The following is a 25,128-nucleotide window of genomic DNA, read 5'->3' on the forward strand; positions in this document are numbered from 1 at the left end:
CAATATACATATGTATATAAATAATCAGTGTGTATACAACTTGTGATTTGAAAAAAAAAAAAACAAAATTTAAAACTCAATTAAAAGTGACTTAAAGAATTACCATATCAACATTCTCCAAGAAGAATCTTATTTTATATCGGGTAAGTTATAAAAACGAGTTTTTTCCATTGTTAAATTAACTATATTTTATTATACTGTACTCACCGTACAGCAAACTCAGACGTACGAAACGAGTTAGTTGCTTAGAACCAGTTCCTCAGTTTCTCAGACGGCCTCGCCTTCTCCAACTAACAAGCGAGTCTCTGTCTGACTCGCAGCTTCTCTTGGTGGACTCGTCAATAGTTTGCAGACTCGAACTCATTTTAAGTTTGCAACACATTCCCTTTGCACCACCTTTCCTCTCCAGACTATTTACTTTTTTCTTTCTTACCTGTTCAACCAGAATTCGATAAGCAAACGAACGCCAATCCCGACTTTCTCTCATACCCTGTCACCATGTGGATGCTAAAAGGGTGCCTGACTAAGTAAGGCATTGATTAATATACCCAATCAATAAATTATATATTATTATGCATTTTCTTGTTAGTTTTTTGTATGTAGAAAATTAGAATCCTGAAAATCAAAGTGTTCATCGATTGTTGTGTTACTGCGAAATTCTGTTAAAATAGAGCTAAGGCAATAAAATTCGTATACTCATGTATGATATGAAAATATTTAAAGGAAAACGCTTACTAAAGATCAATTAAGAAATCTGGCACAGATCCATCTCTAGGGTCATTGTTGCTACATCACACACTGGCTAAGAACATGCAATTGTTTAAGCGTTAAAAATACAGAATATAATCTTGTTTGTATCTCGGATAAAGACTTTTCTATATTTTCAAATGATTGAGGGCTCGACTAGGTCAAAATTCTAAAAGAAGATATCTGATAAATTAAGTATGTACGTTGTGCTGGCATAATCAGAATATTTCGCTCTGCTCATTGTAGAAGCACGTTTTCAGTTCATTTCACATTCCACATTCTTTTTTCACAGAGAGCATCTACACGTTGGGAAGATGTTGACGGTTTACGCGCTGTTATCTCTCTTTTTGCCTATGCAGTCTGTTTGGCGTTCTAGTTCTCTCTTATGCTCTCTGTACTTGTGGCCGCGGGAACCGTTAACGTGGCGCTGCCAATTGCCTCCAGTTTCTGCTGCTGCAGCACACGTCAGTCGTCTTTAGCTACACATACAGATGAGCATACAGATCTTTGAGGCCTGATACGCAGCTCGCATCCGTTCCGTTTGTTGGTTTTGCACGGCTGTAATTATTTCCATTATTTGTTAGTTTTAGTCCGCATGTGCGTTCAAACAATATAAATACAACCGCCACATCATTTATTTATGTTTGATTACGTTTTGGCGCGCTTTACGATCGTTCTTATCACTTCATCCCATACGAGCCACTGGGTTTTTTAGCTTCCTGCCAATTTGCAGACTATCAAATTCTTAAAAAACAGTCATATATAACTGCTATAAAGTGTTCTCGTCGAGAGTGCCCGACTAGGGAATACCCTTTTTCATGCTTTCCTACCCAAAGCACACACACAATCAGCCTCAAACTCATTTTCAAAGATCTTTGTTCAAATTTTTTCAAAGACATACATAAAAACTAGATGAACATGTGTTTCAGCGATTTGGAAAATTCCGCCGCAACTGTGGAAATTTTGCAGTAACCTTGCCACGAGCAAGGCCGGGAAATACTTGCTAGTGATAATATAAATATAATTTTGTAATGATCATATGGGTCCCAAAGATCTTGATGTGTAAATACAATTTTATTAGGAACATACCGGAGTTTGATAAGCCTCAGGGAAATAAAAATACGTGACTGACATTTCACGCGAAATTTCTTATCAATTTGTGTGTATATGTATTCTGTATCTAATGCTTATAGCGATAGACCGGTGCCAAAATTGCTGACGTAGCAAACCCTGCCCTCAGACTGCTATAGAAATGTTGAGCCCTTTTTAGGCACAATACTGACAAATGTACAAATTATTGTCATCCGATTAGCTTAGTCCATATAACCTTTTCCCTTCCCCGGAACCTGCCGGATCGGACAACTATATCATATATGTGTCTTAGGAGCGATCGATCGAAATTTAGGTTCTTGTATGGAAAATTTTTTTATTTATCAGCATTTACGAGATTCATTATTCTTACATATCTGCAAACCCGTAATACAAATTTCTGCAAGAGCATAAAATCATCATTTCTCGTTCTTTTATCAATTTAAAATAAACCGGCCGGACTGACGGTTGTTGATGCTGCTCAGAACCGAATGAACGAAAAAATAATCGCCAACTTTGCTGTAAAGTCGACAGTATCGAAAACTCAACTTTCAAATATTAAAATAATGAAAAAAGTTATCTATATGTGAATATGTAGAGTACTCATATCCGTTTTGTATAACTCGTTCCATGAATGATGTTGGTTTTTACCAAACATGATTTATTGCCACAGTTTAATCGTGTTATATATTTAAATGCGCCACGACATCTGCACTTTTCTTATATGTTTGGCTTATCTCGCTTTTGATTTTTATACGCTCATAAACTTAAAATGCTGTATTTTTTTTATGCATTTCACTGCGCTTTTTTGGTTCCAGTTAATCGAGACATTGAACATTGAAAACACATGCCCTTAAAGAGTTTAAATAAACCGACACAAATAAAAAAAATAAATAAATTATAGAGTTAGTATATATAAAGACATATCACAATAAATCATTTCTTCAAATTGGATAGTCTCTAAACTTAATCGTTAATTCATAATTAAGTTGCTGAGAGTCTTCAGCGTCCTCTCGACCAAGTTTTCCGACCATCTCCACAGTCACTAGCCCTAAGGTCTATTAATTAAATGGCCTCTCTATCAACACTTACCTTTGATTCGGGTAAATTTTCCTTCGCGTTTTGCAGTTTGGGGGTTTTGGGGAGATTTCCCATGCGTTGTCACATGCAACGCCTCTCAGTGTGATTCCCCAATCATTATTTCACTATCGAAAAGTAAGGGAGTCATTTTTTGGTCATTTTATCAAAGCTTTATCAAAGACAGATCGGGTTTCTCCTAGAAGACCGATATATTTGTGTTTTTTAACTATAAATACATCGAATATATCTTTTTGAATCAGATTTTTATACATTTTCTATTTGCCTTCCTCGGGTATTTAGAAGCGTTATCACTTTTTAAAGCGTCAATTTATATATTTCAAGTATACGGAATTTAATGTTAATGTGTAATAATTTTGATATGCACTATCTACAAATGAAGGGTACGATTGTTGTGCATTTTTAAAGTGCACAATATAGTTACGAAAAGGCTTTGTAGCAAAAGTACATTGACATGATAAGAATGAAGTGTACATATTTGTAGGAGCACATACAATCATTTTCACTCATGCTTGCTGAATCACTGCATTATACAAGTAAGAGTGCCCCAGTCGGGAGTGTCCGACCATGAGATACCCTGAATCCAGCAAAGCAAAGACGTCAATTGCCGAGCTCTTAACGCAATGTGTGTGCTTCTTCTTTTCTCATCCCCACACTCTTTGAAAATGTAAATATAAATAAGAAAGAAAAAAATCAGAAGGTTTTAAAATGATTATTTCCAATTTAGCGGATGACCAGGGGAGGTATCCGATATATACAATTTTCTTTATCTTTATATACTTTTCGAAAACATAAATGTGCGCAATAAAAAAAATACAAGATAAATTCACACCCAATTCAAGGTTTCAGCTTTTATATTTCCCTTTCAGCGTAAACATACGGATGGACCCTTTATACCCATTATATATATATATATATATATATATGAAACCCATTTTCAGTCGATGCCAAAATGAATCGCTTGGCCGGTTATTGGCACAGCTGGCACAGCTCAAGTGCTTTAACTGATAAATAGAAGAGAAGCAAAAATAACTCATTTCCCAAATATACAAAATGAACGAAAGAATTTTCTTTAGCCTGACCAATTATTTCTCTATTCAATGGTATTTCTTCCGATTGTTTATCTGTCGAATTGTTCTGAATCCAGCAACAAATAAAATATTTAAATTTTTAAGTATACAAAGCTGATAAACATTGAAGAATTAGCACAATTTGCGCAATTAATAATTCACTTTCTACTCACCCTACCCTCAGCTATACTTTTACCTGATTCATAAACAGCGATAACTACCCCGCCAGACGGAATCACATCAGATGTATTCACAGCCCAATATAATGTTTCTCCCAGCAATAGCAGGAACGTTGTGGTTTCTGAAATTGGGATGCAGCTGTTAGTCAGATTTAAATTTTCCATGGTCGGATAACGGGTGAAATAAGTTATATTTAAGACTAAAAGCATAAAGGGGTAGTACATGCTAGATATCCATTGCGTTGAATATAACTTTTTCACCCGATATGCGACGTGCAAAATTTAAATCCAGCCGTACTAGAAAATCAATCAAATAAAGAGCCAAAAGTTTGGAATAAACAATTTACGCCCCATGTTAATCTTGGGGTAAGAATCTTTAAGTTTTAATTTAAAGCTTTGAGAGTAATTTTAAAGCCTTTAATCTACCTTAATCTACCTCAGATTAAGAGGCCTGAATTCGCGAAAAGTGTTAAATACTGGAATGAATCAATTTTGAACGAGTTTTTCGCAAAATCTATCGCTCTTGGATGAAAAATTGTGCACATCTAAAATTTAAAGCACAAAGTCTAGGAAATACCCACTATATATATATATACTTTTGTCCACATCTAAAATTTAAAGCACAAAGCCCGGGAATACCCACTAATACATATATATTTTTTATTTTGTTAGTCCACATTTGAGCAGAAAATCTCTCAATTGTGTTTCATTGTGAGTATTTGAGAAGTGGAAACCACTGATAGTCGCCTTAGTTCCTCATAAATTCTTTGTGATATCGGCTCGCGCTTTAACTAATTAGTTGCTATCACTTTAATTATTTTAAGTGCTGACTTCAAAGTGCTGGAAGAGGAGGTGCGTCGGCCCGTGGGCTTGGTCCTCTGGCCGTTATTGTATTTAAACCCGAGCCCATTGAAAATGGGTGTATAGAAGAAAGCACCTCAAGCCCCATACTTAGTCAGTCTGTCTATACTAGTCAGTCTGTCTATACTTAGTATGTCTGTTTGTCCTTGCGTCCGTATTTATGTACGCGACAATCTCAGAATTTATAGGAGATAATCAATTACTTGCTCTGATAAAAATCGATATCGTAATCCCTTTTTTCTCTTATGTTTTTAATGTTTTAAGATCTAGAGTCACCAAATTTGCCACGTAGCTTTTTGAGTAGTATGTACATCGCCGCCAAATGGAATGGGAATTTCGTAAGGCATACTAATAAATATTTGTGGTTTATGGTATTCGTGGCATTTTTAATAATGGCAAATAATTATATATTACATGCATGTCGATGAGTTTCGAGTGTGCACTGATATCATTAATTGTCATTCAAGGTCAGTAAAAAATTACCGATTAGTAAATAAGTCCAGCAAATAATCGTGTCGTGTGGCACCAGTGAGTAGAGTACAGTGATTAAAATCATGAAAGTATATTATATTTTATATTGTTATTACACGCATCAATGCGCAGTTAACTTCAATATGCTATTTACCTTGCATAGCAAATAAGTCTATGGGCGGGGCGGGCAAATGTTAAACAATTCATCCATAGATTTTAATTTATACATAAAAAGAAATCTAGGAAATCTTAGTAATCTGATTGGAGAAGTACCCCAGGTGAGCTAGGTAGCTAAAAAAGTGCACTGAAGTTTCCTTTAAGGTCGCAAGTGAGCAACAATATGGACTTTTGAAAAGTTCTACCACCAGGTTAAAGTTTGTATAAAAAACAACAACTTTAGTTTGTCTAACCTGACGTCATATGCCTTCTCCTCCTTCCAGACTAGTTACCTTATAAATTCAAATTGTCTATTTTTATTTGAAGCACAATTCTTGCCACGGTTATGTATTGTTTAATTTAATTTTAGCTGCCTAACCAAACCGTTAGCAGGCGCTCCTATAAATTTTTAATACGGATACCTCCTAGTGGGTCACACTCCCATCCATAAAACCTTTACATGTTTTTAATTTTCGTGCTTGCGGTTTATTGGGTGGGCCTAACTCGAGGCATGAGTTCTTTTATTTGTGGGATTAACATCGTTACTTTTATTTCAATTATTTCCTAATTTCGCTAGGGACTGTTAAACTTATAAAATTATTGACGAGCATCCTATTGGATATTTGCTGTAAATTATTTAAGTTATTGGTTTTTCCACCAATAAGAAATTTCAATAAATATCGGCTTCTATGTTATAGTTTGAATAGTTTTTAATGGCTTCAATTTAGTGAATTAAAGCGAACATTGTTGCTGGCCATCGATCAGCAAGGTTAATAAAATCCGACAATATATGCACAAAATGCCTCTCTACTCTACATGACCTCGCGTTGCTCTTTGACCTTGCGTGCCGCTCTGATTTTGCTTGGTTGCTTATTTTTTTTATGCCGTTTTCGTGATGTTTCACACTTTTCACAAGTTTTGCGGAAGTGGGAATGAAGGGTGACCCCTTTGCATTCTACGTTTTTTGAGGAGTAGCGTGAGTTCGACAAACTTTTTTACAATTAGCAGCGCTTGTAATTTTATGACCGACGTAAAAATATTATTATTATTCCGTAACTAATCTGCCCGTTCTCTTTCTGTATCTCGCCCGTTGCAGGTGTCATGACGGCTGTAGCTGATGCGTCAGCGCGGTAAAAGGGAACGGCTCTGGCGTATGGTGCTAATTCGACCGTTCCCCCAACTGAAAGCAGAAGAACTCAGTTGTATCATCCATCGCACACAAACCTGATCGGCGCCCACAAAAACCTGATGGTGTTGACTTTCGAAGATGCCTTCAGCAAACTCCGAAGACTTGCGACGAAAGTTTCTAGTTGTACAACAGCAACGATCCGCACCGCCCAACCTGACCAGCGACAGCCTAGCACAGGCACAGCACCTCACAATGCTGTCGAATGCCCCGACAATGGTGATATCGTCGACCGGTGGGGAGCCGGAGCGCACCTATGTTTTTCCAGGCACGCATCAGGTGGGCAATACGGCCACGGGTGCCATTCCCGGTGGGCCAGGAATACCCGGCGTGGCTATCGTTTCCAGCCATCCAACTACCACGCTAAACCCGGGCGGCTCGTCGCGAGGCGGACACGCGCGATCTGTCAGCCATGGCGGTGGCGCTATTGTCGCCGTCGGAGCCGGCGGTCGGCCCATAAAATCGGCGATGAAGGGACACCAGCGTGCCTTCTCGCAGGGTCAAATTACGGACTCGCCGCCGGGTAGTGCTGTGCCCGCGGGCCGTGGCCACAGTCGGGTCGGTTCGAAGACGGACTTTATCCTTCCGCCCGGACACAAGGACGAGCCGGTCAGGGAACGCGAATTCGGACCGTCGGCGCCAAACTCGGCGACCGGCGGTCGCGGCCACTCTCGACAGGCTTCCCGCTCCGAGTCGATATACACGCTGCGTCGCACCGAGGCGCCGCCCTGGTGGAAACGCCTCAGCCTATGCAACTACGATAGCAATGACAAATTCGAGGAGCGCTGCTACAGAATGGTGGTGCCCAACCACACGGTGCCGCCGAAGACACCCAAGCGAGAGCATCCCAATGGCCAGTTTGTCGGCAATAAGATACGCACAACAAAATACACGCTGCTCTCGTTCATACCAAAAAATCTGCTGGAACAGTTCCATCGCGTTGCCAATCTGTACTTCATTTTTATTGTTTTGCTCAACTGGGTGCCGGCCATCAATGCCTTTGGCAAGGAGGTGGCCATGATTCCGGTCATCTTTGTGCTGGGCGTAACGGCCGTCAAGGATTTGTTCGAGGACCGGCGTCGTCGAGCGTCAGATAAGCGCATTAATAATACGACTTGCCGCGTGTATGACGGGTAAGTCCAATTCCAAATATTAACCAAATTTCAAAACTATACAACTTTACATTTTCAACTTTTTTCATAGTCTTCTTATTTTATAAGTGAAGTAATAAAATTAGATATTCATTCTTTTAAATATCCCTATTGGCAAATAATATAGGAAAAGCAGATATCTTCAGAAAAAAACAATTTTTTTTATTCTTATGGAAAATACACATAAGGAATCCCAACAAATTTATGTTGTAGGCCACATCAATCGTTTGTTTTTTATTTAAATGAGAAACAATGCATTTTTATTTATTTTGATCTGAATTTGTTAGTTTTGATTTGTAAACTTTTTATTTGTAATAGTCCAACTGAATTTTCACAACGATTTTTGTAAATGTACTAGAAGCCGATCGGAATGTTTACAAAAAAGTTGCTTGCCATCGTTTTCCGCCAACTTTCCACACTTTCAGTTGGAATTTGAAAATTCGCTGTACCTCATATACATTAAGATCTTATGTAGGGCTTTGAATATATTCATAAAAACTATTTAGTTGTGTATAAATTGACTTAACGCGTATCTGTTAATTTTATTCCAAAGTGCTTGCACAGGCATTGCTTTTCCTTTGAACGTTTTATTATGCTCTACAGCCTTGTTTAACTATATCAGTTATAAGTAACATTTCCTGACCAAATAAACTACGACTAACTTCAAAAATTCCTTGACCCCGCTCAGCTAATAGTAGGGGCACAGCTTGATGGGCAGGTAAAAAAACCTTGCAGCGGATCAGTGAAATTCCATTCCCTTCCTTTTGGCTACTTAGCTCTGTCATTTTATTTTATATATCCAATAATTATTCTCTGTTTTGTATTCTATATTCGCTTCCAACTCTTCACTATTGTTTTCTCCACTTTCATTACGTTTATTTCAATCTAATTTTATTTTATTAATTATTATTATATTTTACTCGAATTATTATATATTAACTTGGTGAAGTTAATTAAGATAAATTTCTTAATTGTTTTGGCTTTTAGCTTTTAACTTGTGTATTATGATGTATTCATTCGTTATTCATTCTTTAAATGAAGAGTAATATTCACGGCCTAATAACAATTTTAAACAAGCTACCAGCAAAATTGCTTAAGGCCTGTCGATTGATGTAAATTTTCCAAATTTGCCACGCTCCACGGCATATAAATTTCACACTTCAACTGAAAGATTCAAAAATATAAGCATTCCTGGGATAAAGGTCGGGCATGGCCGTTGTATCTTCTGACCGAATATCAAAAGCAAAGTTTTTTTTTTCCCATTTGCCAACAAAAATATAGGTGCCGGCTGCAGAAAAGAATCTGAAAAGGAACAAAAATCTCGACAAAAGTTTGGCTATCGATTGCGCATGCAAAGTTTGCAATTTGTTCGCAAAAGATTATTTTCATATGGTAGCTAGAAACCGATAAACCAGCCGTAAAGCGTGTAGCAATAATGGCGACAACAACAACAAAACAAGCTAACAACAAGAAAAAAAACTGAAAAACTTTCCCTCGAAGTTACTTCGAGTGCGGCTTTGCCAGCTGGCCTCTATTTGTGCCCCCTTTTAAGCTACTTCGACAATGTCTGTCTGGGCTGGCTGTCCCACATTTGAGTGTCGTCGGCGGTCGATGCTTGCCTCAGCTCAGCTCAGCTCGGTTTGCCTCAAGAGTTTCATTTATTTATTTCCCTGCACGCGTCAACTTTCCAACCAAGTGACAATTTACTTAGCTGTCGCTTCGCCTGGCCGTGATACCTGGCTCCCCTGCCCCATTGACGATCTGCTGGCATTTAAAGCCAACAAGCAACTCCTGCTCTTCCTGTTGTTCTAGCTAGCAGTAATAGTTATTGTTGCAGCTCTCATATTCGGATCACAGGGCAAAAACGAGAATATATAGATATATATACTCGTGTGTTTAGAACATATAATGTAATGTAATGTAAAGCATTGTGTTCTCAACCTTAAAAATCGAAAAAGTGTCGACCTCTAATTATTATTTTTTCTAAGTCCCAGCTTAAAAATCTCTAAACATCAAGGAGACCTTTTTCGGCCTACAGAGTATTGTGCAGTCGGTTACTTCTAACTTGTTGCTGTTTCTGTCTGGTCTGCTGTTCAATGAACTTATTGTTGTTGCCAATTAAATATGGGTTTTCCCTTTTTTATTTTGCACACATTTTCGTGAGCTTTAATGATTGTACCCTTGCCGAAGGTATTATAAATTTGTCACAAACAACATCTGGGTCGCCTTAACGCTTGTATATATTCCTGATCAAGCGGACATATATTTATACTTACAAAATTAGGAAAATGCCTTATATTTCGGAGAGTAAGTCATCAATATCGCATATTAAGTTCCTTTTAGTAGAAAAAAAAAAGACTGAAACTTTGGGAACTTCCATTACCAAATGCCCCTTATTGTCTCTTGAAAATAATTGTATTTACTGACCTCCGCTGGCAGAGTTTCTACTCATGGTTTCCGCGAGTCAACACTTACATGCAAATGGGCAGAAAGCATACCAATTGTGGGATGTGCGTGATTTTGAGTGCCAGCAACAAGCCAGGGGCACATTAACGACGCCCACCAGCCTGAGGGCCATTCGGCCAACGTCCGTCTCACGGTCTTCCAATTTCAGCTTGCCCTGAAAACCGCTATCGAGTTCACGACCATGTGCAATGTCTAAAATATGAATGACTCACTGTCGTCTCGTGTGTGCCGAATGCGATTTTCTCGTGGTTGGGTTTGCTCTCCGCTGGCGAAAAATTAACTGACCAAAGATTATTGTTTAGGAATTATATTCAATTCAATCGCGGTATTGCTCCAAACACACCTCCAAATATAGAATTGTCAACTGACAATTAACAACTAGTCAGCCAAATTAAATTAAATGTGATAATTGATCATTCCGGTTGGCAAATTCAAGCAAATGTCTGCAAATTTCAATGACAAAGAAAGATGACACAAATTTTAGAATGCACGAACTCGTTGAAGCTATGATTATGAACCTATAATATCAGTGTTATAGGTTATGGTAGTTAACGTTTAGATGCATTTTCAATAAGGAGTCTGATTATACTATATACTACCGGGTATTGCCCGGCCTTGCCCGTGGCACGTTTTGTTATATTGTCTTTCTACCCGTACCATCTTGATCTACATTTTTATTTAAAAATATGCTTAAAGTTTTCGCCCACATTAGTCCTATGGTGAGAAACTTTAAGTCGAAAAATTAACTTTCGTTTATTAAACCTTTGACCGGCTTTTTCCACCCAAGAGGGATGAACTTTGCGAAAACGTACTGAATACTTTCTTATGCATAATTGTATGTATATATATATTTGTGAAAGTATGTGTTTCTTTTCATAACTTTCTGACACGAGGCCTTATCAAATTAAGTTAAACTGTTGTCAGACATGGCAATTGTAGACCATGATATAGTTCTATTGCCTGGGTTTGTTCTAGACTCCAAAACCGATTCTTGTAACTAGGTGCAATAAATCATAGATTTAAAAGTTGCGCACCCGGACAAGATAGTTGCATTTACATCATATGAAAAAAATTCCAATGGTTCCCTTACATCTCAATCACATGGTCGTTTCAGCACAGTTTGCCGCTATCAATTGCAAACAAAGAATTGCATATACAATCATAAAAATTGCAATTTACGTATTTGTAATACTAATGCAACAAAAAATCAGACAGGAAATAAAACATTCGACACAAATATTATGTTAGATAGTTGTGGCCAGACAGACTAGATAGACATTGTCTTCGAAATAGACTGCAATTTAAAGATGTGTTACTTTAAGGAAACAGTTGCTAAAGTCTTTATAAATAAGGAGTGTAAATGCAAAATAAATAAATTTCAGATGCAATAAAGTATATATATTCCTGAGAATCCGAGTCATTTCCTCCGTGCTTATGAAGTGGTTGTTCTCTAACAAATAAAAAGATTAAGAACAATAAAGATTAGGCACAAGTATTAGCAAAGAATTTATTTTCAGTAGTTTCGGGCCTAGGTGCACTGGTTTACGCTCTAGTTAATTATTCCTCCAATCATGGCACTCGCAGGTGCAAACACCGAGAATGGCTAACTTATTAAGGTGACAATTAAAAGTTGCGGTGCTGTCAGCTGCCGCCTCTCCCAGACACACGGCTGGCAAGTGTGGACTTTCACCGAAATCGCATTAATATTCTAAGACCGGGCCGCGGGTTTCTAGGGCCACAATTCGCACCTTCTAGGCGCTTAGATTGCTAGACTGACAAAGAGTACGAGACGTGTTCAAGGTTGTTCTCAGAGTTAGTGCGAGTCGTATGAAACAAAGCTAAATAAATGAATACCCAAATAGCTAACCTTGGAAAGCATGCGAAGCAGCTGCATATAAAATATTATTAATTATATACTATAGGTGTACTCTCTAATCGAGCGGTACTCCCGTCGATAGACATACTAATTTTAATGTTGATATCCTCCGCATTCGGGCTAATAAGTAGAGCTAATTGGCTCTGGTCTGGAGTGCCCGACTAGGAAATACCCTAGAACCTTCTTCTACCAAGGTAAAGTAAATGTTTATAAAAAAGCGTATTTCCCTGTGCTAATTGAATTTATTCTGGTTATACGATGAATTGATTTTAAAGCAAAACAAAAACGGAATTAAAACATGCAGCATAGAATACAATTGCAAAACCAATTCTGTTTATAGAATTCAAAACAGAAGCCCATATGATTGCACGTGTGCACATAATTACGGATAGATATGGCTAAATCGACACGGAATATATATACTCTGTGGGGTCGGATCTGCTTTCTTCTAACACACTTGCACAAAACGATTATACCCATTTCCAATGGACTCGGAGTATCAAAAGGCAACTGATGACATTGAAAACGTTTCAATATGGCAACTGAAAAACGGGTTTTTTTTTGTAAAGTTGTCGCCGAACAAACCGGTTGGCAATCAGCTTTGTTGGCTGCTGGAGTTGATGTTGTCTAGTAAGAATCGCCAATGGGCAGTTTCAGATTAGCTTTAATATTAATGCTGACTCGCTGACGGCAGAGACTTGTTAACTTGGCTATGTTAACAAACCTGAGAATATTCTAACTGCCGGCAAATGAAAGGTGTGCTCTATATATTCCAATGAATTCCCAATAACTAACATTTGATATTATCTAGAATTTATGTGCAAATACTTTCGTAGAGTGTAGTTAGATTGTCTGATAATTTGTGTAGTTTTCGTCTAAACTTTGGCACTTCAGACAGTTTGCAGTACGTTCAAAACACCTGCATTGATATTTGCCTTAAACCGCGTTGCCATCCAATGAAATATTAGAAATAAACAATGAAGCTCCTGATTTTTAAGTATGACTAAAAAATTCTGTTGTAAGATCTATCTATCTCATTCCTCATTATTTTCCTCTATTTTCTGATTTTAAAGTATGACTTAAAAGTTCTGTTGTAAGATTTACTTATCTCATTTCTTATTATTTTCCTCTATTTTTCCCATATTCGCTCGGGTAAATAGATATAATAACTTGGGCCCCTTCGCCTGAACCGCATCTCGTTAAACACATAAATGAATCTAATTGTTGGCTTCGACCACTGATTGAACAAAGAATATTATTGTTATGTTCATGTATTTACCATAGATATATGTATATATTTACTTGAGTATTGAATGACAAATTCAAATGCCTAAGTATTTGACCTCTCGTATCTAGCAGTTTTATTCGAATATGTGTACCACATCTCAACTTCTCAGTTAAACTAGGAATGTGTAAAAGAGTATAATAATTGTTTGCAATAACTTCTCCGACCTCTTATTCTTCCGTCTGTCTGTGAGTCTGCCCGTCCGTTAACATAAACGCGAGCTTATAAGAGAAAATTTAAACTTTAAATTTTCAACGTAGCTTCTTCTATTGCCCACTCAGTAGGCGCTTGCTTCAAATCAATAATAATCGATTAACTAATCGGTTTTAATATAAAGAATCTCGTAAAGTATAAATTTAAAATAAATTAGTTATATGTTGTGTGGTTAGTCGTAGAAGAAAGCTATGTTTATAATATTATTATTATTATTAAAAGATAGTTTTTTTTTAAAAGGTTTTTTAAATAAATTATATCATACATAGTTTGATCAAATATATATTATGCATCTGACCTTACAATGAATCATTTGGTCCATAAATAATAATAAAGACAGGAAGTGAAGGGTATTCTCGGGTCGAAACAGTCGGAATATTCTTGTTGCTTTACTTTGTTTGACAGATACATTTTACAATGTATGACCTCGTTGTTTGACTCATTAAAAAAATTAGCTGCATGATAGCCACAGTTCAAAAAGTGCACATTGATGTCAATTTTTTATAGATAAAATCTGGTGTACATGCTAAAACTAAAAGCAAAGATTTCGGCAACGGAATTTCCACATTCACAGCAAATTACCAGCTAATGGCCTTCAAAGTGACCTGGCCTGGACATGGGCATAGCTCGAGGGACCCGTAATAAGCAATAAGGCATTGGGCATTCCCTTACTGCAGAGGAACAAATAAAGGATGGCCCTTTCCTGTGACAGAACTTATACAGTTGTCGTTGCTATTGACCAACAAGAACAACTAACAACTAACACAAATCAACTGCCGACCACGTTATTAATTATTAATTTGGGAGCGCAGTCGAGCGATTTGGAAGGCCCAACAATTGTGCCCATATGTGAATGTCGTCTCGTCCCCTTAGCTCGGCTGGCTTTGTCAGAGCTGGCACATTGCGTGCAGAGAGCTAATTACTTGGCAAACTTGTCTTTGCGTTTGCTGAACGCGCCCGACTTAAGGGAACGGGATATAGATTTGGACATGGCTTCGGATCTAATAGCAGTTTTTGCTTTTGTGAATTGAACTGAAGCACCCTTCGCCTATCGCTGGGATAATGGAAAAGTGCTTTAATCGCGTTTATATGATTGATTCGTGTGCAGTTGAAACAATTGAAAAATGTAGTAATGTTTTCCATGTTAGTGAGTTTCCTTATGAGTAAACCTAAACATTGATTACAAAAGTCTTCTGCCCGCTTTTCTTATCCTAATCTAAAGGATACACATGCTACCGTTGGCATTTAATGAATGTCCTTTAAATATGCACATCACTATACGGCTGATTTAAAATTAGTTATTCAGTCAGACAAATGCCCACATATCAGCATCAAAAATAAGTTTAAAATAAATTGATCGATTATCTTTTTTTAATGTCAAATTAAATATAGACTGTCATATAGTATAGTAAATAAAAAGCGAGAAAGAAGAGCTATCATCGGCACGCCGAAGATTTAATACCCTTGCAGACCGAACGCTTTCATAATGCCTTGCTCGTATCTAAGAAGCACAGGGAAAATAGTTAGTGTCCAGTATGGTTAAGATATCTTGTAAACCAAAAAGTTTTTTATACAAGAACCTCATTTTCGACCGATCGTTCCTATGGCAGCTATATGATATAGTGGTGCGATGTTGATAGGATTTTGCTTTTATATGAGAAGCATTGTAAACCTAATAAATACCAATTTTAAGATATCTTGATAAACAAAAAAGTTTATGTGAAATAGCAAGACGACAGCTTTAAAGCGAGAGACCAGTTCTCATAGAAACAGCCAAACGGACAGTGGACTGTTGATGCTGATATCGAATAAAAATAGTTTAAGGGGTCGGAGACGCCTCCTTCTATGCGTTACACATATCTTGACAAATTATAATACCCTGTACAAGGGTATATAAAATAAATCCCGACCTTAGCCTGTCCAACATTCTGACGTGTCGACTGCCTACCTTTGGCTTACGCTACCTATCTGCCCCATTTACTGGGCCCAGGCCGACTCGGTCCGATATTAGTCCTGCGTGAGACTTATTAAATGATTTAGCATTTACGTCGAATGTGTAGGACTCTAGTGCGTTGGAGTCGGTCGAATATGTACAAACCGTCTAGCCAATCAGTTTACCTTACCCTAGGTCTATGTAAGTAACAGCAGTGTATTATTTGCTTCCAGGCTCGCGTTTTTATTTTATCCCTCTGGGGCCCTGATTAAACATGTTTATAGTATGTTTCTACTTATGTATGAGTATTTTATTGGTCTGAGTTATGAGACATGCGCGTGGGCTTGCTCAAGTGAACTTTAAGTAAACTGATTTCGTGCATTTACAGGCGTCATCGAATATCGTAAGAATAACAATGACAAAGTAAACCCACATGACCCACTTTAGCCCACATAAGTATATACATTTTTATTTTCTATGTACATGTTATGGACATATCGTTCATGGGGTGGGGAAGTAGCTTATTCAACACCGATTCCACAACTCCATGAGGGTCTAAGTGTCGTCATAAAGTTTCTCAGACTTCAGCAAAGTCCAATCATATTCTGGTTACAATATTCTTAGATCATCGTGTCATCTACAAAGCATATGAACATATACAGATACATTTTGCTATAACAAATATATATAATCAGACTTTTGCTCATCATAAATATCGGTTTAAATGTTTAAACTTATTTAATACCAAATGGTTTTAAATGGAAACCATCTTGGATTGTGGTTCGTGAAATCAAAACGTGATATCATATCGAACCGGATTCTAGGCACGATAATTGAACCGTTTTTAAAATACAGACTATGTCTTTAAAATAACGCTTGAAAGCTTTGACATGTAAGAAAAACGTTGTAAATCATAAAATTGAATAAACATTAATTCGTTTAAATTGATGGTTACTGCATTAATTTCCGTGATTAATATCTTCAAGGGCGCCCTATTAAAAATAAGAACAATATACAAATTTTTCTAGATATCCTTTAATTTTAAAGCCCTTGAAAACCCGCACAATAATCCGATAATGATATTTTCTATAAAGTACCAGTCAAGACAATAGAAAAGTTCCGAGTTATATTCTAAAAGTTGGCCTAGGCAAAAGCAAAAAAAAAATTGAATTTTACCGGAGTTTAATGTTCGGCATCTAAAAGATAACTCTTCATTCATAATGATCTTCATCAATGTGGTTTTACAAATTTTTCCCAAATTCTTGTTTAGCATTAAATATATACAAACCCAAACCAAATTTTAACAGCAAACCAAATAGAGTTAAAAACAAATTCTATTAATTATTGCACTTTATTTTCACCTTGCTGAAACTATTTTAAGCAGCAACTGTTAAGCTTATCATTTTGTTTTTAAAAAACTTCTCTAATTCGACTCATAAAAGCCAGCTGCAAATAAATTACAATTATTAGTTTTCAACAGATGTTTGAATCGAAATAAAAACTGATTTTCTGAACGCTAATTTCTTGAAAGTTTTCAATATTTATATTCATACGAGTCGCGCTGTACAAAGTCGAATACAAACTAAAAGCATAAGGGCTGAGACTATCTACTTGCTAAATTGCTTGGCCCTGTCAATAATTCAGTAATTGACGGGCGCATCGCGTTTAACTACATGAATTTTGCATTTTGCTTAAACGCCTTTTAAATCGAGGCAGTCCCCAGAAGGGGGTTATATCCCCAAAGGGGCCATTAAAGATTCAACATTATTTCACCACTTTAGCAATAATCCAGCGTCGCCTCCAGGCCAATTAGATAACATGCAATAACCGGACAAACTTTGAGAAATGAGGCGCTGGAGACCGCGTATTTGGGATTTATGTCTCTGATTCTGCTTAAACAAATGGACTTGACACCTATGAAGAGAAGAACTGAGCTTAAGCGACAGATTGATTAAGAAATTCAAAGTTGACATTCAATATTCGTGTTTCTCCTAATTATATGTATGTTTGTGTGTATAAAAGATTCAGACGAATGTGAAAGTACTTCATATAGATAGTTTACATAGGAACAATCGGATAATAAACTCCAGTGGAAATCCAGAAAAATCTAGGAAATACCTTGAACCCATCGCTCTACTGCCGTTCCAAACTTTGGTTTTTGTTTTCCGCTCTTTATGGCTTAAATATATATAACAAATCGCAAGGCTCACTTAAAGTGGCGAAACTGCAATCCTGCAATCAGTTGGCTGTCTATCAACCTCCATTAAATTAATAAAAATAAGCTTATCAGAATCGTTATGAAAGTGGGATATATTTCTTTTGTCAAAGTCAAAGCCGCAATTCAATATCTAATCGCCTAGGTCCAAGATAATGTACAGCTGGAAAAAATAAACTGATGACGCCAACTAAAACGTATTCTATTGTTGCGGTTCAGTTTTTTAAAACGGAACCAATTAGAGAATTGAAGTTAGAAGACAGCCAACTTAACAACTCTCACCTGCAATCCAACAGACAGGCACAACAAACCCGCCGACGACAGAACCACAAATGTAGAGGGTCTTGTAATTATATTTGTAAAGGCAGAGCAGTAAAAGCGTGTTGTTGTTGATATGGTGCCTGAGTGCCCGGCAAATTGCTTTAGAATGTGCAATCTCGCTAATGACCCAATTTAAATGATGGCAAAGGCTTTCACCGCGCGGCTCCGGGAGTCGACGCATGTACTGCTCGTCGCTGTTCATGGCATTGATGTTAACGGAATTTAAGGCTGGGTGGGTATGTTGGAAAATTAATCTGAAATCAAGTAGGGCACGAACATGACTTGACACGAACAATGACAGCAGGCAGCCGGGATGGCATCGAATTGGGTAACCCTTGACACGCAAAGCGTACACATGGACGTTTCTATAAAATACAATTTGCGATGTGTAACTTGGGCGGAAAGTGAATTGAGCTGGCCAAGCTTTGGTTTTTTTTTTTTCATAAATGGTTAAATATCAGCCATGACCACATGAATTTGAGCCAGCGTCACGAATCGAATGCTTTCGCTTTGGCCAAACCTCGACTACTGTCCTTGGCCGACAACCTTGGGCTTGGCGCAATATCCTGCAATTTCCTTGGCACTTTACTAGCACTAATGGGACTCACCTTCTTTCTGTTTACACAAACACCCACCGTCTTTGTGGTATATCCTCTTTCCTATACCCAACCCGTTCCCGTACAATTATTGGTGATTGCAAATGGATTTGACAGTTGACAGCTGATTCGTTAACTCAGCGAGGGAACGGCCGGAATATGCTTATCATACTTAAAAAAATAACTATTTTAATTACTTTATCAAATTTAATAAAATCAAATGCCTAATAGTAAATAACCTTTGCTTTCAGGGAGACGGAGCGATATAAGAAAGTTAAGTGGCAAGATTTGCGTGTCGGGGACATTGTCCATCTGTCCAACAACGAGACGGTGCCCGCGGATATTCTGCTGCTACGCACCAGCGATCCCCATGGGGTCTGCTACATTGACACGTGCGACTTGGACGGAGAAACGAATCTAAAGCGACGCGAGGTATTTAGGCCCTTCCCCAACAAAGGGTTATCTATGCCAGTTTTTACCCGATATTTGTATTTGCAGGTTGTACGCGGCTTTGCGGAAATGCAGAACATGTTTGTCCCCAGCAAGTTTATGAGCTGCGTGGAGGCGGATGCGCCAACAACAAAGCTTTATAGATTTCACGGGGCCTTAATACATCCAACTGGGGAGCGAGTACCAATATCGACCGAGTGCCTTTTGTTAAGAGAGAGCAGACTGAAGGTGAGTCCCACAACGTGCAATCTGCCGCAGATATGAACACATTGTACATTTTAGAATACGGACTACATTGAAGGCATCGTCGTCTATGCCGGGCATGAAACAAAGTCCATGCTGAACAACAGTGGCCCAAGGTACAAGCGCTCCCAGGTGGAACAGCAAATGAATATTGATGTGATATGGTACGTATCAGAAGGCACAAAATTTCTGTACATAATCAAAGAAGAGTACAAGTAATCACAGCAGGGGGAATTAAAGGTCTAATCTAATAATTTAAAACCTTGAATGGAATTTTTAAATATTAAAGAGGATAGAATAAGAAAAGAGATCCTGGTATAACGAAGAATCAAAATGCGATCAGATATATTTCAGATATATATTTATCCCCATAACGATATTTATACAGCTTTAAGCAAGCTTCGTTTAAAACAATTTCCTGGGCCTTAATTTAAATATTTGTATGAAAGCTTGTTTAAAAAGTTAAGATAAAATGCTTGATGCATTGCGGCTCCAACATGATAAGAATTTATTACAATTTTTTACGGTTAAGTTGGAATTTTTCAAATTAAAAAATTTTATTTTAAACTATTTTGTGATAACACTTTGCAATTGCCTCGTGATTTTTCCGTTTAAAGGTGGTCTTAAATCGGTCTTAAAAATTGAAAAAAAAAAAATTGCTGCTTTGGAGATTTTTGTACAATTTTATAGCTAAAAACTGTGGCATGTTTTCTATTATTGTATTTGTATTGTATGTTGCAGGTGTGTGATAATATTGTTGATCCTTTGCGTTGTTGGCGCCATCGGTTGCACAATGTGGTTGCGTTCGTTTGTTAATTTTCCCGTACCCTATTTGCCGTTTGCCGTCGATGCTGCCTACGAGGGCATGCTGACCTTTTGGACGTACATCATCATACTGCAAGTGATGATACCGCTTTCCCTGTACGTGACTATTGAGCTGTGCAAGATACTGCAGGTGTTCCACATACACAACAACATCGATCTGTACGACGCGGACACCAACAAGCAAACGGAATGCCGTGCCATGAACATAACTGAGGAGCTGGGTCAGATACAGCACATCTTTTCCGATAAGACGGGCACGTTGACCGAGAACAAGATGATCTTTCGTCGCTGCGTGGTTAACGGTGCCGATTACAACCATCCGCCGTCTGAGCTGGAAAAGCTGTACGCTAAGCCGGGAGCGCCGGCCCCCCCACTTGTGCCCAACGAGACGCTGCAGGACGATATGCAAAGACTGACTGGTGCTGGCGGGGGCGCCTACCTGACGCCCCACGCGCAGTGCATACAGGAGTTCCTTGTCGTGCTGGCTATCTGTAATACAGTCATCGTGAGTGCGGCGCCACATCGAGATTTGATGAACGCCAGCGGCATCATCGAGTTGCAACAAAGCGGCAGCAGTCCGGCGACGGGCTCCTCGCCCTCCGTTATGAAGCATTTAAGGTCGCGAGCAAAGCTAACGTCCACGACAACGACGTCAACAACAACAACTCTAATAAGCGGAGTGCCGCAGGCCGGAACTATGGCATTGCCAACAGATCGTTATACACGGCTGGCCGAGTCGCGCTCTGTGACTCCGTCGCCACCTCCTAATCTACTGTTTGCCATGCCCGCTCAAAGCCACCAGCCCACGCTTTCGCCGATTAGCAGCTCGCCAGAGTCGACGCCCAATTCGGAGTCGCCATCGCCCCCAATGAAAAGTAAGGCGCTGTCCAACAGTATTTCACCAACTGGTCGCGCCAAGGCTGTCATCAATTCCAAAATCACCAGCATAGCCACATTCTTAAATGCCAAGACGCAAGGCAAGCGCCTGAAGATAAAGTGAGTGCTGACTGCCCGATAATTCTCGTTGGGTTTAATCAATTTGAACTCTGACTCAATTTACAGCCAAACTAAGACGCAAACAATCTACCGAACCGCCGACGGGCGCCCTCTGTACGAGGCGGAGAGTCCAGACGAGCTAGCGCTAGTCAATGCCGCATATAGCTATGACTGTTGTCTGCTGAATCGCAGTCCGAATCACATCCTTGTGAGCATGCCAACGGCTGGCGCCACCGTTGAGTATGAGATCCTTAAAATACTGCCCTTCGATTCAAGCCGCAAATGCATGTCAATAGTTGTCCGGCAAACAGGCACCCAGGAGATTGTCCTCTACACAAAGGGTGCCGATAGCTCTATCATGCCCGTGCTGGCACCTTGCGGCAACAACAGCCCCGAAGGTAAAACCAACTTTGATTCGCCTATTTATTCTATCTGCATTATTTTAAATCTTTCGATCTTATTTTAAGGCTTGCTTCGTGAGCAGACGCAGCAGCAGCTGGATCGCTATGCTCGGGAGGGTCTTCGAATTCTGGTGATGGCAAAGCGGAGCCTTAATGCTGCGGACTATACGGACTGGTGGGCGCGCCATCAGGAGATTGAAATGTCGTTGGAGAATCGAGAGAGACGACTGCGCGACTCATTCGCCAAACTGGAGTGCAATCTGACGCTTTTGGGAGCCACTGGCATTGAGGATCGCCTACAGGATGGTGTGCCCGAAACGATAGCTTCGCTACTCTCGGCGGGAATTTCCATGTGGGTGTTGACAGGTGACAAGCCAGAGACGGCAATCAACATTGCCTACTCGGCAAAACTCTTCACGCAGCAAATGGAGCTAATCAAGTGAGTGCATGAAGATCTCTATTCAGCTCATTGTCTTGACCATTATCGTCTGATTATTGATGCAGGCTAACCGCTCGCTCTCGAGATGCTGCTGAGACAGCCATAAATTTCTTTTTGACCGAAATGAGGAATGCAAAGGCGACAAACTCCACGGGCTACATCTTAGCGCCGCGCTGCAAACCTCGAGCCCTGGTCGTAGATGGAAAGACACTGACGTTCATATTGGATCCCAAGTAGGTCACTGCACACAGCTAGACCTAGCTCTGTCCTAGACTGTCTGTCTATCTATTTTAGGTCGAAGTTGATTCTGCCTTTCCTCAAGTTGGCCAAGGGATGCGCTTCGGTGCTCTGCTGTCGTTCTACTCCACTGCAAAAGGCCTATTTGGTCAAAGTAGTCAAGGAGGAGCTCAATCTACGTACGCTTGCTATTGGCGATGGGGCCAATGATGTCTCAATGATACAAATGGCCGATGTGGGCGTTGGTATCTCTGGCCAGGAAGGCATGCAAGCGGTCATGGCAGCTGACTTTACGCTCTCACGTTTCCGCTACTTGGAGCGGCTGCTGCTCGCACATGGTTACTGGTGCTATGATCGCTTGGCACGCATGATACTCTACTTTTTTTATAAGAATGCGGTGGGTAAAGCTTTCAGATTTGATGTGTTCCTATTAAATTATATATGTACTTGGTTTCGCAGGCTTTTGTTTTCCTGATATTCTGGTATCAATTATACTGCGGCTTCTCCGGCTCTGTAATGATGGACCAAATGTATCTAATGCTTTACAACTTATTGTTCACCTCACTGCCTCCCCTTGCGATTGGTGTCTATGACAACCGAGTGCCAGAAGACTTGCTATTGAAAAATCCATATCTGTACAAAAATGTAAGATCATCAGTGCTCATATGGTGCTGTGCCATAGTCATTGAATTAGTGCTTATATATATTTATGTATTATATCTTCTTTTATTTGTAGGGTCGCTTGGGTCTCGCCTACAGGCCACACGACTTTTGGCTGATTCTTTTAGATGCCCTATATCAATCTCTTGTCATATTTTTTGTTGCCCTCTGCGCCTATTCGGAAAGTGATGTCGGAATCTGGGAATTTGGTACAACCATAACGGCGAGCTGCCTGTTTGCAAATCTAGTGCACTGTTGCATTGAAATACGTTCCTGGGTAAGCTCTCTCAACGTAATTACTCGCAAGTGTTATTAATAAAGACTCTTTTTTCTGTCCAGACGCTGCTCCATGTGCTATCAATATTGATAAGTCTGGGCGCCTTTTATCTATTCTCCGTTGTCTACAATTCTTTGTGTGTTAACTGTTTTGGACTGCCCTCTACTTACTGGGTTATCTTTAAATGTATTGCATCTGCAGTACACTGGTTGGTTATATTACTTTCCACGGTGGTTGCTGTGCTCCCTCGGTAAATTGACGCTATAATTAGATCTTTTGTACCTCTGCTAATGAATTCAATTTCCGTCGACTTTACTCTAGCTTGGTTCTTAACACTGTACGTACCTCTATGTGCCCCGACGACAGCACCAAGGTCATTCTTCAGAGCAAACGCGAGCAGGGTAGAGGTGAGAGTTTGTTAGTTACATGGTCGCGCTCGACGTCAGCCTCATCAATTTATAGGTAAAAGGCACAAAATCAACCGCAAATAAAAATAAATTACAATTATAAGTTCCATTATTATGATTTAAACATTAAAAGTTATTATTTTAGCTATGCATGTCCAATACATAAATTCATTTTTCTTAACGTTTTAATTTTTTTTAATTTTGTGTCCTTTTATTTATACATTGTATAAGACAAATTTTGTTGTTGAATGGATCGACTTCTTACGTTCATTTTCTTGCAGAATCGCCGATTATGGGTCTAAGAATCAGATTATAACATCGATTACCTGATCCAGCGTCAACCGGCGAAATTCTCAGACGCGACACTCACTACAAACCAACCGTTACCCATGTACTTTTAGTTTAAATATGTGGCCTTTCGACACCGATTAGTATAACTTAAATTAGACACTTTCATAGACAAGCGCCAACTCTTTCGTTTATGATATTAATTAATTGTAGCTATATTTAGTAGAAATTTAAATAGAATGATTGCCGACTAATCCGTTAAGATTAAAACATTTTAGTTCGAGTTTTGGCTTCAAATTGAATCGGATCAATGAACCATTAAAGTTATATGCGTGTAGTCGTTCATTAATATTTATTTGTATATAAGTAGAAATTTGATTTACGTATGTATTTAGTGCACATAGCCACGTTACATGGCGTAATTCTAAAATTAAAAACGCAACTCTAATTAAACATAACTGATTAAAATAATATCATGTTGATTTATATGTCTGCATGCAATGCATATGGATTAATTAAGCGTCTTTTACGCATATTTATGTACTATATACCACAAAAGAGAGACGAAATCTTTTAATACTGGACAATTCAAACATTACCGAACTTCAATGTTCGATGTTCGTGAAAAGGCTGTGATTCTACACTCATGAGAAATATATTTATACATAAGAGACACCAATTTACATTATTTAGTTTAATTCTTTCAAGTATTACAAAAACAAATTGTTTTTACTTTGTTGCATAATCGAATTAATCTTTTATATTTTTCTTTCAAAACAAAAAAAACAATTTAGTTAATATAATCACATAGCTGTTCTAAACATTTTACCTTAATTATATGTGTATCGTTTTGATAGAGAACCGTATAACAACAATTAAAACTACAATAACATTGTGTTAAAAAGAAAAACAAAATTTAGCTGAATATATACATTGTTGAAAAGCAAAACAAAATAAAAACTAAAATTTTAAAAAATAAATGTATATTTACT

At 38.5% G+C, this 25,128-nt stretch overlaps 1 protein-coding gene across 2 annotated transcripts; it reads left to right on the forward strand.

Annotated features, from left to right (window-relative positions):
- LOC135428845 (phospholipid-transporting ATPase VA) lies at positions 1-24,811 on the forward strand. Of its 2 annotated transcripts, none has more exons than XM_064682959.1 (15): positions 1-143; positions 6,768-7,990; positions 19,165-19,345; positions 19,412-19,591; positions 19,646-19,770; positions 20,348-21,427; positions 21,494-21,825; positions 21,895-22,267; positions 22,333-22,500; positions 22,562-22,901; positions 22,964-23,149; positions 23,241-23,441; positions 23,504-23,691; positions 23,763-23,903; positions 24,130-24,811. In XM_064682959.1, exons 2-15 carry the CDS (start codon positions 6,939-6,941, stop codon positions 24,176-24,178), a joined length of 4,596 nt encoding a protein of 1,531 aa, XP_064539029.1. In that variant the 5' UTR covers positions 1-143; positions 6,768-6,938; the 3' UTR covers positions 24,179-24,811. The 2 variants fall into 2 exon arrangements, with proteins under 2 accessions (XP_064539029.1, XP_064539030.1); XM_064682960.1 differs by having other exon boundaries at positions 23,763-23,848.
- Positions 24,812-25,128: the final 317 nt, after the last annotated feature.

This window comes from Drosophila montana, unplaced genomic scaffold (genome assembly GCF_035044405.1).
Source record: "Drosophila montana isolate Dmon_TW-CO22-7 unplaced genomic scaffold, ASM3504440v1 contig_2581_1, whole genome shotgun sequence".
NCBI lineage: Eukaryota > Metazoa > Arthropoda > Insecta > Diptera > Drosophilidae > Drosophila > Drosophila montana.

Bases quoted from the DNA above. Each gene is read 5' to 3' on its own strand.
- LOC135428845 (XM_064682959.1), top strand. From the start codon at position 6,939: ATGCCTTCAGCAAACTCCGAAGACTTGCGACGAAAGTTTCTAGTTGTA. The intron at 19,771-20,347 runs GTACGTATCAGA...TGTATGTTGCAG, and splicing joins ATGAATATTGATGTGATATG to GTGTGTGATAATATTGTTGA. The intron at 23,150-23,240 runs GTAAGATCATCA...TTTTATTTGTAG, and splicing joins ATCCATATCTGTACAAAAAT to GGTCGCTTGGGTCTCGCCTA.